At 36.3% G+C, this 16,426-nt stretch overlaps 1 protein-coding gene and 2 long non-coding RNA genes across 4 annotated transcripts; 1 reads left to right on the forward strand and 2 right to left on the reverse strand.

The window, feature by feature from the left end:
• Positions 4,730–5,007, forward strand: LOC110266347. The gene is made up of 2 exons (XR_002353616.1): positions 4,730–4,827; positions 4,914–5,007. It is a non-coding gene; the product is annotated as an uncharacterized LOC110266347 (long non-coding RNA).
• Positions 8,739–16,164, reverse strand: LOC107616745. The gene is made up of 3 exons (XR_002353614.1): positions 16,035–16,164; positions 8,954–9,008; positions 8,739–8,865 (listed from the first exon to the last, which is right to left on the reverse strand). It is a non-coding gene; the product is annotated as an uncharacterized LOC107616745 (long non-coding RNA).
• LOC107616279 lies at positions 13,516–15,952 on the reverse strand. 2 transcript variants are annotated; one of them, XM_021110833.1, is made up of 2 exons: positions 15,901–15,952; positions 13,516–14,969 (listed from the first exon to the last, which is right to left on the reverse strand). In XM_021110833.1, the coding sequence occupies exon 2, from the start codon at positions 14,462–14,464 to the stop codon at positions 13,901–13,903; it is 564 nt and encodes a 187-aa protein (XP_020966492.1). In that variant the 5' UTR covers positions 14,465–14,969; positions 15,901–15,952; the 3' UTR covers positions 13,516–13,900. The 2 variants fall into 2 exon arrangements, 1 of the variants encoding a protein (XP_020966492.1); XR_002353613.1 differs by lacking the exon at positions 13,516–14,969 and adding an exon at positions 15,514–15,703 and having other exon boundaries at positions 15,901–15,933.

Here is a 16,426-nt window from a genome sequence, read left to right on the forward strand (position 1 = left end):
TAATAAGCATTGCTCTAGGTATGTCTTATAAGATGCACAAAGTCTCATCCTTGTTCAACCTATCGTCTGTTGCCCAAAAGTATATCTTATCCTTATTTACTTCTGTTAAGTTATTGTCCTCTATCACCTTTTCTTCTTCCCCTATTTTGTTTTTCTCATCTATCACCTTTTTTTCTTCCCCTATTTTGTTTTCCTCATGTATCATTAGGGAGAATGATGGAATTGATGGTCGCACAGGTTCTTGTGTCTTCTTGATTGGAGAAGGTGTATAAATATCACAGTCTTCTATTTCTAAGAATGCTTGGACTGCACTTTGCACAATTTCTCTCCATTCAGGTTTTATTGCATCATCTAAAACATAAAACAGAACATATACACAAAAATTATATTAACGTATGCACACAAAAATGAGATTTAAAATAAAGAGAAAGTGGAATCTAAATAATAGGAATGTGAGTGCAAACTATGATTCATGTGTACAAAATATCATTAAGGTGGGCGCAAAATATCAAATTCGTATGTGCAAAATCTCATTAAAGCGGATGCAAACTTGCTGATTCATGTGTGCAAAATCATATTAAAGCGGGTGCAATTTATCAGATTCATGTGTACTTTTAAATCATTAAGGTGGGTGCAGAACATCAAATTCATGTGTGCAAAATCTTATTAGAGCGGGTGCAAACTTTCTGATTCATGTGTGCAAAATTACATAACAAAAATCTCATATATATTCACATAATACATAATGCAAAACAACAAACACTAAGAACTATAATTTATACCCATATTGCTAGGCGATCGCATTGGCGATCTCATTGGCGATCTCATGTTGTTTTCATCTTTTTTGTCTTCCCTATTAAATCAATAAAAACAATAAATAAAGATTTGTAGAACAATAAATAAAAAAAATCATAACTATAAAAAAGCACATACATTATTTTTACCTTGTTTTGAGCTCCTTCTCCTCATTTTGCTTTGCATCACTATAAAGAAGAATACACTATATTTTACTTTACATTCTCTTTTATTACAAAAGATAAATCAAAACTAATTTTTACCTTTCTTTATCTTTTTGCTCATCTGATACATTAACATCTTCCTTTGACATTTTGTTGTCATTATTTTGTTCATCAAATCTATAAACAAGAAATTTAATTAGTGATAAGGAGTGTTTGTAATACTCATAGGCTTCAGTCATTTCATTTATAACATCCCAAAACTTTATTTTTTTACCTTTCTTTCTTTTCCTTCATTGTGTTATCTTTATTAAGCTCCTTCGCCCCCTTTTCTTAGCCAAATTAGTTGGTGCTCTTATTGTGTTCTTTGCAAATTTAGCATCAACATCACCTTGCTTAACTAAAAGGGTAACAATACCCTACAATAATAGTCACAGATTATATTATACACTCATCATATTATGCAAAACAGAAAAAAAATCCAGAAAAGGTTCAGTTCACTAGAAATTAATATACACTGCATTCAATCTTTAGAGCAAATAACTACACACTAATTCACTAATAAGCACACCACAAAATAGCACAATTATACTCACTAATCCACATCTGCATTCAACAACCTTGGAATGTCATTTTACTAACTTCTAGCTAATAGTGATTCAGAAGCCAAATGAACCACAAGGAAACTATATATATATATATATGTGTGTGTGTGTGTGTGTGTGTGTGTGTGTGTGTGTGTGTGTGTGTGTGTGTGTGTGTGTGTAAGAAACCGATCAAACTGTGTGTCTTGTTGATCATCACACACCAAAGAGATCAGAACGTGTTTGCTTGTACACAGAGCAAAGAGCATTCTGTTACTTTCTCAGAGTAGTGTGCAGTGAAAATTAAAGAAAAATTAAATAAATGAAAATTTACAATTTAAACAATAATTTTAATTAAATTAAACATTAGCTACTTATTAACATAAACATATATATATACCTTGCCTTACTTAATTATATTAGTCCTATGTCCCACCTCATAAAAACAAAGGAAGGTTCAAGGAAAAAAAGGCTTCATATGCAAGAATTAAATAGAGATAGTCGCAGAACAAAAGAAATATGCAATTAAAAGTGATTATTCAATTCGTTTGCTCCTTCATGCAATTTTGCTCCTATCCTTCATATTATAAGGTGAAGATATACAATTTTGCTCTTTTTAAATTTTCCTTGTCATTCTCTACATTGTTAATTAAGACTTTTTGTATAAAAATAAATAACATTGAAAACATAACATACTGTTATTTTGTTCAGCTAAAGTAGCTACATTAAGCATAACCTTTTTCTTCTTGTTCGAACTTATTTTTTAGAAAACCTTTTTCTAAAACACGACATGCAAATATAAGACTTAGAATAAAATTGAGGCACTATCATAACTATAACTATGCCATTTGAGCATTCTATATAGATAGCAGGATTTCAACAATTAGGAATTCAGCACAGTTGTATGTATCTCAAACAACACACACATCACTTTTAAATAAGAGCACCGCTAGGGGGCCAGCAAACAACCAGCAATAGTAATTTTATACCTCAAATAAAATAAAGCCCAAACCCATAAAGAGAGCGTGTACTCACGCTCCCTTACCATGCTCTCTTCTTCTCCCCCAAAATTTTACAGTCTCTCCTCTACACTTTTGTACACCATCTTTGTTCCTCTCAACGCAGGAGCACGCTCAACACGAATCAGCATTCTTGAGCTCGCTGTTCATCTCAAGTAGCGTCTCTAATAGCAGCGGCATTACTCTCTGTAACAACATCTCTCAGCTCTCTATCCATTCTCCTTCGTTTCTAGTAATGCGTGATGCTTCTTCAAGATTAATGTGAAGGTTAATGAGTTTTGATTTTTGTTCATTTATTGCTTTCTTCAACTCTTACCTTCTTGCTGTCCATCATTCTGTATCCATTCAAAACATGCAACGAGAAATTCATAATAACACCCAAAAATATTACTCAATGTTTTCTGTCTATTCATGAAAAATCTTTAAGTACTCTATAATAAAATTTCTTTTGATTTTAATTTTGATTTTGATTTTGATTTTGATTTTGATTCATCATTAAGTTATTATCTCAGTTGTTAGTAGAGGTTTGTTGTGGTAGAGCTTTGGAAATTGAAGCTGAAGTTTAACATGATAAGACGCAGCAACACCATTTTCATGAGTAGATTGCCCACCACCTGTTTGAGAAATTACCGCAACGCCACGAGCAAATGCAAAAGAACCTGTCCCTCCAACAACCCTGAACACTTCTCTTCTTCTACCTTTATTATTACTTTTCTGGGGCATTGGAGCTTCTCTTTGTTTATACATTAAAGTTATTATACTCTGTTTTTGAATCTATAAACATATGACATTGAATGCAGATGAATCATAATAGTAATATTGCTGGAACTTTTAATTTATAAATCTTTGAAAAAATTCATTAAGTTATTATCTCATTTGTTAGTACAGCTTTGTTGTGGTAGAGCTTTGATAATGGCTACTGCATAATTGATTACTAGCTTTGTTAATAGTATGTTTCTTAATAATATGCAGTGATTATTTGAAAATGAAAAAAGATCCAGATATTAAGATGCCACGAAGAAGTACAACTACAAAGAAATCTGAAACAGGAACTAGAAGGAAGAAAACTCTTGAAGAACTAGAATCTCAGGTATGAACCACTTTGCACCCATCTGAATGAAATTTTGCACACATGAATCAGATAGTTTGCACCCACTTTAATGAGAATTTGCACACCTTATTCAGCATAGTTTGCACTCAATATAATTGTTTTTTGCACACATTTTTCGGACAGTTTGCACCCACTTTAATTGGATTTTGCACACATCAATTTGACAATTTGCACCCACTTTAGTAAAGTTTTGCACACCTTACTTGCACAGTTTGCAAAAAATATATTAAAAATAAATTAAATATAATATATATTTATATATAATACATAATAATAAATTAGTGATTAATTTTAAATATACATAGCATTTTGATGACCTAACCCTGTGCACCAGGTTAACTACTTATATTGATACATTAGGTTGATTATATTATTGAAGTTTTTATTATAATAAGCTATGATCCACTACTTCCATCTTGGAAGATTGGTTGCACTGATAGAAGGGAACTGCTCAATTTATTTGCACCCAGTTTACTAAAATTTTCCACATATCACTTAGCATAGTTTGCACCCAGTTTAATAAGATTTTTTAATGTTTGTAGAAAGTGATAGAATGTCGTTGTTCTCCCGTTTCGGTTTTCACAATGATAAATTCTCTTACAAAAGAGCAAAAACTTGAAGTTGATAAAATGGGATTCTCATCCATGAAGGCTATTCAAGATTGAAAAATTGATAGGCGGTTATTCCTCGCACTTTCTAAAGCATATAACACAACAACAAGCAAACTGGAATTAGTGGTGGGGAATATCAATGTGACAACAGACAAAATTGGGTTAGCTCTAGGATTACCTTCAATTGGTAAAAGTTTTCCAGAAGAAGAAGATTGGACTTCAGAGCAAAAAAGATTAGTTACCCCGTTTAAGTCTGTGACAATCCCATGGTTACAAGAAGTATTACATTCAAGAGAATGTAATGTTTCAACATCCAAATGGAGAGATTATTTTAGGAGAGCATTTACAATGTTCATTATTAGCTCATTTTTGGCACCAACAAGTAGCGCTGTCACATCCCCTAAGCATTTACGTGCCATTGTTGATGTAGAGAATATCACAAGATACAATTGGGCAAGATTTGTGCATGATGAGCTTATGAAAGGGGTTCAAAAATTCAAGGAAAAAAATACATTAAGTATTGATGGTTGTCTTTATGTTTTGATGGTAATCAGTCTAATGTACTTATCCTTTTTTTCCTTTTTTGATTTCTTTTTTGATGATAATCATTACATTTATTATTTTGCTTGTAGATTATCTATTACCACAAAGACACATTCGGAGATAAGGAAAATTATATGGGGCCTCCACCACCATGGATTGCTTATTGGGATAAAGAAAAACTTGCAAAGAAGTTGACACAAGAGTCATCAAAGCAAAGGCCAACGGTTTGTTTTATTTATTTTATCTTGTTAATTTGCTTCTTTTTTTTTTTTAAATTGATGATTGCTTATAATATCCAGAATTCTTTCGATTAATGAACCCCTTAATGCACATTTCTAAGTTGAATTCTTTTCACTTCTAGTTTATTTAAAGGGAAACTCTCAGGGACAGCAAATTTCCTTATACCTAACCATCATTCAGCCAGCAGCGTTTTTATACTAGGACTGTCTCACGCGCTATCACAAACGGCTTTCTCTCACGCGCTATCACAAACGGCTTTCTCTCACGCTCCTCTCCAAGGAACTAGCTGGAGAGCACCGCTAGTCGGATACGCTCTTCTACGATTGCAGTTTCATTGACAAAGCTTGAAGCTTCACCTTTTACTCTTGGATAAATTTTCTTCTCTGTCGCTCATTCCTTCTCAGCTGTAGAACAACTCAGAATTTCAATCTCTCTCTCCAAGTCAATGATGGAATCAGTGTTAGAAGAACAGAATATTGAAGTAAGCAATTTCTCCTTCTTCTAATTTCATGATTTTTGTAATGATTTTCATAGTGCATCAATGAACACAATGATGATTATGATTATGAATTTCTGAGCTCGCAAAGCATGCTATTTTTCTTTTTCATAATAGAGTTTAAATTGGATGTACAGAATCCAAATTATACCTTATTCGCTTTTAATTTTCATAATACAACAATCCACAATTAACGCAAACCAACTGTTTGATGAAATGACTAAGACAGAAAATATAAAAAAAGTTAGTGTTTCTTGTTTGTTGTTTCTGAGTAATGAATAATGGTTTTAGAAGAATGCCCTGCTACCATAAAACACTCTTGAACCATCTTTTTTCTTCTTACTATTATTACTAACATCATCAATTTCTAATATGATGTTGTTATTATTGCTGCTTTCATGATTCTGAATCACATCACCACGATCTTTATCTTTTCTTTCAGATTTGTCAATTTCCATAGGTAGCTTCATTCTTGCTAAGGATTCTGTGAATTGTTTGCATGCTTCTCATATACATATCCACTATTTGTTCTTAATAATTAGCAATAAAAAACGTGCTTTTTGGACTTTCAACTTGACTTTCAATTTTCAGATATTTGGGTCTAGGAGTCATGGTTTTCTTATTTTGTTATTTCCATGTAAAACTTTTAGATATGTGTAAATTCTCCACCCAAAACCCTTTCCTTATTTTCTGGCTGTCACCTTTCATTTAAGGCTCTGCCCTCTATTCAAAGGTGTTCCTCTTCTTTACCCTAAGAATGCACGTAATTAAGCCCTAGTAGAGCACAGTTTGCACCTACTTTAATCAGATTTTGATTTACTATCTGATGTATGCTAACTTTTTTACAGGATGTGCCCAAGGTTGGCATGTGTTTTGGTGTCCAAAATTTGTTTCCACTCTTATCCTTCCTAATAACCTACTTAAGTATATGTCAGTTATTCTGCGTTACAAAACTCCCACTCCCACTACCTCATCTTCATTCACGTTCTTTCTTATCTCATAAATCCACACAACTTCTATAATTATCTTTTTCTTTTTTTATTCTCTCTCACTTCACATTATTATTACCGTATAATGAAAATCTTCCTTCCTTTCTCACCCATCTTCTCATGCATATTTCTTATTTCATCTAAATATAACGTAAAACGAAATATAATTTGTTTTTCTTCATAGGATACTAATGGAAGATTCACGTGGAAGTGGTCGACTGACTTGGCAAGATTATGACAGGCGACGAAGATAAAATATGACTGAAGAACAGGGACAGCAACACCTTGCCAAAAGGCGTGCCAGTTACCGAGAGAGTATTAGACGAGGAAAATAAATTGATACATCGAGTGGTACTTCCTATTAATAAATTTATGTTTTAGTATATCATTTAATATGAATTATTTTTTATAATATATCTATGTTATTGTACTCTTAGTACCATTTATGTATAATTTATCTCCTGAATATATTATTAAATTATCAAATTAAGTTATTTTTCATGTTAATAAATTTATAATTTAAAAAACATAAAAATTAATTTCCTAAAAATATTAGAAAAAAATAAAAATATAAAAATTACAATTTTATTTTGAAATTAAATGAAATTTTAAGAAAATCTTAATAATTTTATTAGTTAGAGACATAGAAGTTGACATATTAGATCTAGAGAAATATTAAGAATTATTACACATAAGTGTTAAGAATAGGGAAGATAATATAATATTTTTATATTCAATTGTATATGTTAATAGTAGTTAAAATAGTAGTGTCCATATACTATTACTCTTTTACAAAGATATAATATATTTGATATTATTTTTTTTATAATTGTTGACAGATTTATAATTTGATTAACAAAAAATCTGAATACTTGATATCCTAAATTTTGCCTTAAAGCAAATAAAATATGACTTAACAAGTAAGTCTGAAAAATAATAAGGATCTATATAATAGGTATACATCTAGATATCTAAATTAAAGAAGAAAAAAAATTCTTTTAGCAAATCTTTAATAACTCAAAAGTTAACACAATGGTAGTTATGGATCAAAGTGATAAACAAAAATAAGAGTTGGGATAATGGTACGGTGATAATTAATTGCGATTGGAATGAATAGAAGAAGAAAGCAAAAAAAAGAGAATAAAACAAGGCAACATAATAATAACGATAAGAGAAATGATAGGGTATAATATGATGAGATAATATAATCAAAATAAAAATTAATAGTCTTAAAAAATAATAAAATTAAAGATAAATAAAGAGGTTCAAGATAAGATTAAAGAAATATACTTTTTTATTTATTAGAATTATGGATGGAGATAAAGAATGTAACACCCTACCACACAAAGCTTTACGCTTAAGTCGTAAAACAGAGGTGATGTGGTATTACGACCTCTAAAATAAAATGAGTACATATAATAGCAGAAGAGTTATAATATGCTAGGAGCCTTGAAGAATAGGGGAAATAAAAATCGCGAGATAAAAGTGCAACGCTCAAGGAACGAGTTAACTTGCATGCTAAGAAAACCGTAACTGTCAAACATAAGATAACAGAAGTAGGAATAGAGTGCCAAAGATACAAAATAACAAGCTCCTAACTCAGCCTGCGAAGTCAAGACTGGCCGGAGAATATTTACACATATATACATACATATCCAAAACCCAAAAGTACATACACACAATCCTGCCTCTCCATAAACCTCTAAGATGATCAAAAAGGACAAGTTATGCGGAGAGAAAGCTAAGTACATATATATACATCACTGTACAGCAAAACTATACAACAACACTATCCAATAACCCCTCCGCTTTAAAAGTCCAGACGACTAACGAGATGGCTCCCGACCTGCATCTGAAAATCAATAACATAGTATGGAATGAGAACCGAAGGTTCTCAGTATGGTAAAGGTGCCACACACATAATATATAAGGTCCTGGGAATGCCAGAGGCAATCCTAGAACGCCGACACTCAGATTGTAGAGCTTAAAGTATTAAACAGAAGCCATAAAAGGTGGTTTCCTAAAATATTTAATCCTAACTTAACTTAACCTTAAATCTAAGTTCTATACTACCATTCCTCCATACCTCCAATTCCATCATGCATTTTCACAGACAAATAAATAGATAAAGGCAAACATAAGAAGGTTACAACTACTGCAGGTAACAAATACACATTTAGCATGGCATTTAGCCAATTTTCACGTAACGACCAAAGTTATTTATTCAAAACCAAGACAGCCTCTCAAAACTCAACTAATCCACTTCCTCCAAGTTCCAGTATTCACAATTTCAAGCTCCAATTATTTATTCACAACCTAATACACATTCATAACACATATACATCCAATTTAATACTCAAAGCTCAAATTCAATGAAAATAAAATAGAATTATCGTATCCTCACCTTACCCAAGCTTCACATAAGCAAGAGTGAACGTTTCTCTCAAGCTAATTGGATCCTAAAACATCAAAAATCAAAGAAATTTAACAAACTCGAAAATTGGGGAAATGAAAGGCTGAAGTGAAATAGCAAGTTACCTATGAAATTGTTCCGGTAGAAATGTAGAGCTCAACGCGGTGAACGCGTGGTCGCAAACGGTGCGGCGATTGGAGCTCAAACGGGAAAGTTACGGGAAATGGAATTCACCGTAAACGAATCTCTCTTCTTCTCTTCCCTGGGACGAGCGTCGTTGAGGGAAATGAAGAGAAACAAGAGCCCATGGCTCTTTTTAATTGTTGGACTAATTGGGCCCACAGCCCGGTTTGGGCCCGGTTCAATCGGTTCGGCCCGTTCGGTCCAATCTTGGACCGATTTCTTCGAAATTGGTGTCAAAATTCTCGTTTCGATGAGCTCTATCCTAATTTCAAACACAGGATTCCAGATTCTTCTCTAACTCCCAAATTCAAACCTTGGAATGCCTTCGGTAACTCTTCCTCCCGTAGCATCATCCAAGCTGCATATAAAGACTTCCGACTCAAAGCGTCCGCCACAACGTTCGCTTTTCCTGGATAATAATTCAATTCAAAATCATAATCTTTCAGAAGTTCCATCCATCTCCTCTGATGCATATTCAATTCTTTCTGCTCAAAAAGATACTTTAAACTCTTATGGTCTGAGAAAACATGAAACTTAACACCATAGAGATAGTGCCTCCAAATCTTTAAAGCAAACACAACAGCAGCAAGTTCCAAATCATGTGTCGGATAGTTCATTTCATGCGGCCTTAATTGTCGTGAGGCGTATGCTACAACATTCTAGTGCTGCATCAGAACACACCCCAAACCTTTCAGAGATGCATCACAATACACTTCAAACGGTTCACTTGGTTCAGGTAATACTAATACAGGTGCAGTAGTCAACCTGTGCTTCAATGCCTGGAAACTCTCTTCACATTCCGGAGTCCAGATAAAAGGTGTATCCTTCCTAGTCAACTTAGTTAAAGGTAAGGCGAGTTGTGAAAATCCTTTAATGAATCTGCGATAATACCCCGCCAAACCTAGGAAACTCCTGATTTCTGTCACTGAAGTTGGTCGCTCCCAATTCATCACTGCTTCCACCTTAGCAGGATCCACAGCTATCCCCTGCTTACTCACCACGTGGCCGAGAAACTTCACTTCACTCTTCCAGAACTCACATTTAGATAACTTAGCATATAACTTCCTGTCTCTCAGAATTTGCAGCACAGTTCGCAAGTGATCAGCATGTTCCTCTTCAGACTTAGAATAAACGAGAATATCATCAATGAAGACAATAACAAACTTGTCCAGATACGAACGGAAAATCCTGTTCATATAATCCATAAATACTGCCGGGGCATTAGTTAACCCAAAAGACATCACTGTATACTCATAATGACCATAACGCGTCCTGAAAGCAGTTTTCGGAATATCCTCGTCTCTAACCCTTATCTGGTGATAACCAGATCGCAGATCAATCTTAGAAAACACGCCGGCACCTTGTAACTAATCCATTAGATCATTGATTCTAGGCAACGGATATTTATTCTTCACAGTGATCTTATTCAATTGCCGATAATCGACACACAACCGCATACTTCCGTCCTTCTTCTTTACCAGTAGCACTGGCGCTCCCCACGGAGAAACACTTGGTCGGATAAAATGATTACCCAACAGATCTTCCAGCTGAGCTTTCAGTTCAGCCATTTCTAAAGGTGACATCCTATAAGGAGTAATTGAAATCGGACCGGCTCCAGGCACCAACTCAATTACGAATTCCACTTCCCGGTTAGGTGGAAATTCATTAATATTCATTCTCAGTCCTAATTCATGAGCCTTTTCAAATGCAATAAATGAATGAGACGCTCCTGAATCAAATAAAGCATTTAAGATTTTACCAGCCATTTCACAATTACCTCTAATCAGTGTCTCAGATCCCTCAGCACCAATGGTAGAAGTGGTGTATACTCTCCCCGGCTACTGCACCCTACCAGTCTCATACTTCTTCTTCTCAGGGCAATTACTGGCTATATGCTCGGGCTGTCCACAGGAATAGCACACTCCAAGTCCTAGTCTGCACGGAACTCCAGGATGATACTTTCCGCACTTCTGACAATTCAGATCTTGCTGTGGCTGCTTCCCAAACCTTTTTCCTTGACTAGCATTAGTATTCAGCCTTCTGTAATTACCTTGACCCTGAGTCTGCTGCGGAACAAAGCCTCCACGCTTGAAATTCCTACCTCTCGGAGTAAAGTTCCTCCCTGAAGGCCTCTGAAAAGGCACCCTTAAACTTCCTTTCTCTGCTGCCGCCTTCCTCACACAATCCTCAGCCACCCTACTCTTATTCACCAATTCAGAAAACACCCTAATCTCCATTGGGGCAACGAAGCTCAGAATATCGCTCCGAAGACCTCCCTCATATTTAATACACTTCCATTCAGCAAAATCTTCAGGCGCACCTTGACAGATACGAGAAAAGCGACATAACTCCTCAAATTTGCTAGTATACTCAGCAATAGTCATTTGTCCCTACTTTAACTGCATTAATTCAAGTTCCTTGGCATTTATAGCTGAATTAGGAAAATATTTCTTATAGAACTCTGTCCGAAAAATCTCCCAAGGAATCGCAGCACCATCAGGCTGCAGGATACGTCGTGTTCCCTGCCACCAATACTCCTGGGAATGCCAGAGGCAATCCTAGAATGCCGACACTCAGATTGTAGAGCTTAAAGTATTAAACAGAAGCCATAAAAGGTGGTTTCCTAAAATATTTAATCCTAACTTAACTTAACCTTAAATCTAAGTTCTATACTGCCATTCCTCCATACCTCCAATTCCATCATGCATTTTCACAGACAAATAAACAGATAAAGGCAAACACAAGAAGGTTACAACTACTGCAGGTAACAAATACACATTTAGCATGGCAAATACATATAGGCACACCCAATTAGAGCACAAGCAAGTAATTCAAGTAATATGCATATGATGCATGCCTGTCCTATGGCTGATAAGGCTCATCTGTCGGTTATCCAACCAACCCGACGTTATTTATTCAAAACCAAGACAGCCCCTCAAAACTCAACTAATCCACTTCCTCCAAGTTCTTGTATTCACAATTTCAAATCTTGGGCCCGGTTCAACCGGTTCGGCCCGTTCGATCCAATCTTGGACCGATTTCTTCGAAATTGGTGTCAAAATTCTCGTTTTGATGAGCTCTATCCTAATTTGATATAATATTCACATTTCTAATCCTCCTTATTAAAAACTAATTTATTGACTAATTATTTACTAATTTAACCGGTCTCTAATTCCCAAATTCAAACCTTGAAATGCCTTTAGTAATTCTTCTTCCCGTAGCATCATCCAAGCTGCATATAAAGATTTTCGACTCAAGGCGTCCGCCACAACGTTCGCTTTTCCTGGATGATAATTCAATTCAAAATCATAATCTTTCAGAAGTTCCATCCATCTCCTCTGACACATATTCAATTCTTTCTGCTAAAAAAGATACTTCAAACTCTTATGGTCTGAGAAAACATGAAACTTAACACCATAGAGATAGTGCCTCCAAATCTTTAAAGCAAACACAACAGCAGCAAGTTCCAAATCATGTGTCGGATAGTTCATTTCATGCGTCCTTAATTGCCGTGAGGCGTATGCTACAACATTCTGGTGCTGCATCAGAACACACCCCAAACCTTTCAGAGATGCATCACAATACACTTCAAACGGTTCACTTGGTTCAGGTAATACCAATACAGGTACAGTAGTCAACCTATGCTTCAATGCTTGGAAACTCTCTTCACATTCCGGAGTCCAGATAAAAGGCATATCCTTCCTAGTCAATTTAGTTAAAGGTAAGGCGAGCTGTGAAAATCCCTTAATGAATCTGCGATAATACCCCACCAAACCTAAGAAACTCCTGATCTCTGTCACTGAAGTTGGTCGCTCCCAATTCATCACTGCTTCCACCTTAGCAGGATCCACAGCTAATCTTAGAAAACACGCCGGCACCTTGTAACTGATCCATTAGATCATCGATTCTAGGCAACGGATATTTATTCTTCACAGTGATCTTATTCAATTGCCGATAATCGACACACAACCGCATACTTCCGTCCTTCTTCTTTACCAGAAGCACTGGCGCTCCCCACGGAGAAACACTTGGTCGGATAAAATGCTTACCCAACAGATCTTCCAGCTGAGCTTTCAGTTCAGCCATTTCTAAAGGTGACATCCCATAAGGAGTAATTGAAATCGGACCGGCTCCAGGCACCAACTCAATTACGAATTCCACTTCCCGGTTAGGTGGAAATTCATTAATATCATCCGGAAACACATCTGGAAATTCACATACAACAGGAATCTGCTCTAAACTCTGATCATCACCTGATACTCCCGCAGTTAATAACATAATACCCTGACATTCAGTTCCAGAACAGTTTACTATCATAGAATTCAAATAGTAACTATTCACCACAACCGGTGCTTCTGACCCTTCTGGCATAAACTGTACTGACTTCTCAGAACAATCAAGCAAAACATGATTCTTGGATAACCAATCCAATCCCAAAATGAGATCAAGACCAGTCATAGGCAAACAAATCAAATCATGCACAAATTCACGCTGTTGCACTCGAAAAGGAACTTGTGGACATTCTATCCTAGTCGTCATAGCTTCATGAGTAGCATTATATACTTTCAAATCATAACCTAAAACCACCATTCTCAATCCTAATTCATGGGCCTTTTCAAATGCAATAAATGAATGAGACGCTCCTGAATCAAATAAAGCATTTAAGATTTTACCAGCCATTTCACAATTACCTCAAATTAGTGTCTCAGATCCCTCAGCACCAATGGTAGAAGTGGTGTATACTCTCCCCGGCTGCTACACCCTACCAGTCTCATACTTCTTCTTCTCAGGGCAATTACTGGCTATATGCCCGGGCTGTCCACAGGAATAGCACACTCCAAGTCCTAGTCTGCACGAAACTCCAGGATGATACTTTCCGCACTTCTGACAATTCAGATCTTGCTGTGGCTGCTTCCCAAACCTTTTTCCTTGACTAGCATTAGTATTCAGCCTTCTGTAATTACCGTGACCCTGAGTCTGCTGCGGAACAAAGCCTCCACGCTTGAAATTCCTACCTCTCGGAGTAAAGTTCCTCCCTGAAGGCCTCTGAAAAGGCACCCTCAAACTTCCTTTCTCTGCTGCCACCTTCCTCACACAATCCTCAGCCACCCTACTCTTATTCACCAATTCAGAAAACACCCTAATCTCCATTGGGGCAACGAAGCTCAGAATATCGCTCCGAAGACCTCCCTCATATTTAATACACTTCCATTCAGCAAAATCTTCAGGCGCATCTTGACAGATACGAGAAAAGCGACATAACTCCTCAAATTTGCTAGTATACTCAGCAATAGTCATTTGTCCCTGCTTTAACTGCATTAATTCAAGTTCCTTGGCATTTCTAGCTGAATTAGGAAAATATTTCTTATAGAACTCTGTCCGAAAAATCTCCCAAGGAATCGCAGCACCATCAGGCTGCAGGATACGTCGTGTTCCCTGTCACCAATACTGAGCTTCACCTTGCAACTGATAAGTTCCAAATTCAACCCATTGCTCTTCAGGAACCTGTTGTGCCTGTAACGCCCTTTCCATAGCCTGACTCCAATTATCTGCATCAGTGGGATTTGAGGTTCCCCTAAAAGTCGGAGGGCGAACTTTCAGAAATATAGCAAGTGTCATAGGACCATCCTCATCATTATTGTTCCCGTGATTACCCTGGTTTATCTTATTACCTAGTGCCTCAACTGTTGCCTACATATCTGCAGCCATATTTCTCAGGGCAGCCATAAAGTCTACTGGATCAGTCCCTGTGGGTACAGGAGTAACGGTGCCTGTCCTACCTCTACCTCGCCCGCGACCGCGTCCGCGAGTCGACATCTGGTCCCTATACACACCAAACAAGTGATATTAAGTTGATCAGTCTCAATATCGCAGGTCTAATGCTTTAAGTTCCAAATGCATGCTCACAAACGTTTATGCCATATATATCAATCAGATATCCTAATAGCACATAAACACATATACAGAGAATGCACAGAAGCACAATCAGTCCGTCTTTCAGGCTCTATAGGAACGAACTGCTCTGATACCATAATGTAACACCCTACCACACAAAGCTTTATGCTTAAGTCGTAAAACAGAGGTGGTGTGGTATTACGACCTCTAAAATAAAATGAGTACATATAATAGCAGAAGAGTTATAATATGCTAGGAGCCTTGAAGAATAGGGGAAACAAAAATCGCGAGATAAAAGCGCAACGCTCAAGGAACGAGTTAACTTGCATGCTAAGAAAACCGTAACTGTCAAACATAAGATAACAGAAGTAGGAATAGAGTGCCAAAGATACAAAATAACAAGCTCCTAACTCAGCCTGCGAAGTCAAGACTGGCCGGAGAATATTTACACATATATACATACATATCCAAAACCCAAAAGTACATACACACAATCCTGCCTCTCCATAAACCTCTAAGAGGATCAAAAAGGACAAGTATGCGGAGAGAAAGCTAAGTACATATATATACATCACTGTACAGCAAAACTATACAACAACACTATCCAGTAACCCCTCCGCTTTAAGAGTCCAGACGACTAACGAGATGGCTCCCGACCTGCATCTGAAAATCAATAACATAGTATGGAATGAGAACCGGAGGTTCTCAGTATGGTAAAGGTGCCACACACATAATATATAAGGTTCTGGGAATGCCAGAGGCAATCCTAGAACGCCGACACTCAAATTATAGAGCTTAAAGTATTAAACAAAAGCCATAAAAGGTGGTTTCCTAAAAATATTTAATCCTAACTTCCTCACCTTACCCAAGCTTCACATAAGCAAGAGTGAACATTTCTCTCAAGCTAATTGGATCCTAAAACATCAAAAATCAAAGAAATTTAACAAACTCGAAAATTGGGGAAATGAAAGGTTGAAGTAAAATAGCAAGTTACCTATGAAATTATTCCGGTAGAAATGTAGAGCTCAACGCGGTGAACGCGTGGCCGCAAACGGTGCGGCGATTGGAGCTCAAACGGAAAAGTTACGGGAAATGGAATTCACCGTAAACGAATCTCTCTTCTTCTCTTCCCTGGGACGATCGTCGTTGAGGGAAATGAAGAGAAACAAGAGCCCGTGGCTCTTTTTAATTGTTGGACTAATTGGGCCCACAGCCCGGTTTGGACCCGGTTCAACCGGTTCGGCCCGTTCGGTCTAATCTTGGATCGATTTCTTCGAAATTGGTGTCAAAATTCTCGTTTCGATGAGCTCTATCCTAATTTGATATAATATTCGTGTTTCTAATATTCCTTATTAAAAATTAATTTATTGACTAATTTGACTAATT

Source organism: Arachis ipaensis, chromosome B09 (genome assembly GCF_000816755.2).
Source record: "Arachis ipaensis cultivar K30076 chromosome B09, Araip1.1, whole genome shotgun sequence".
NCBI classification, from domain to species: domain Eukaryota; kingdom Viridiplantae; phylum Streptophyta; class Magnoliopsida; order Fabales; family Fabaceae; genus Arachis; species Arachis ipaensis.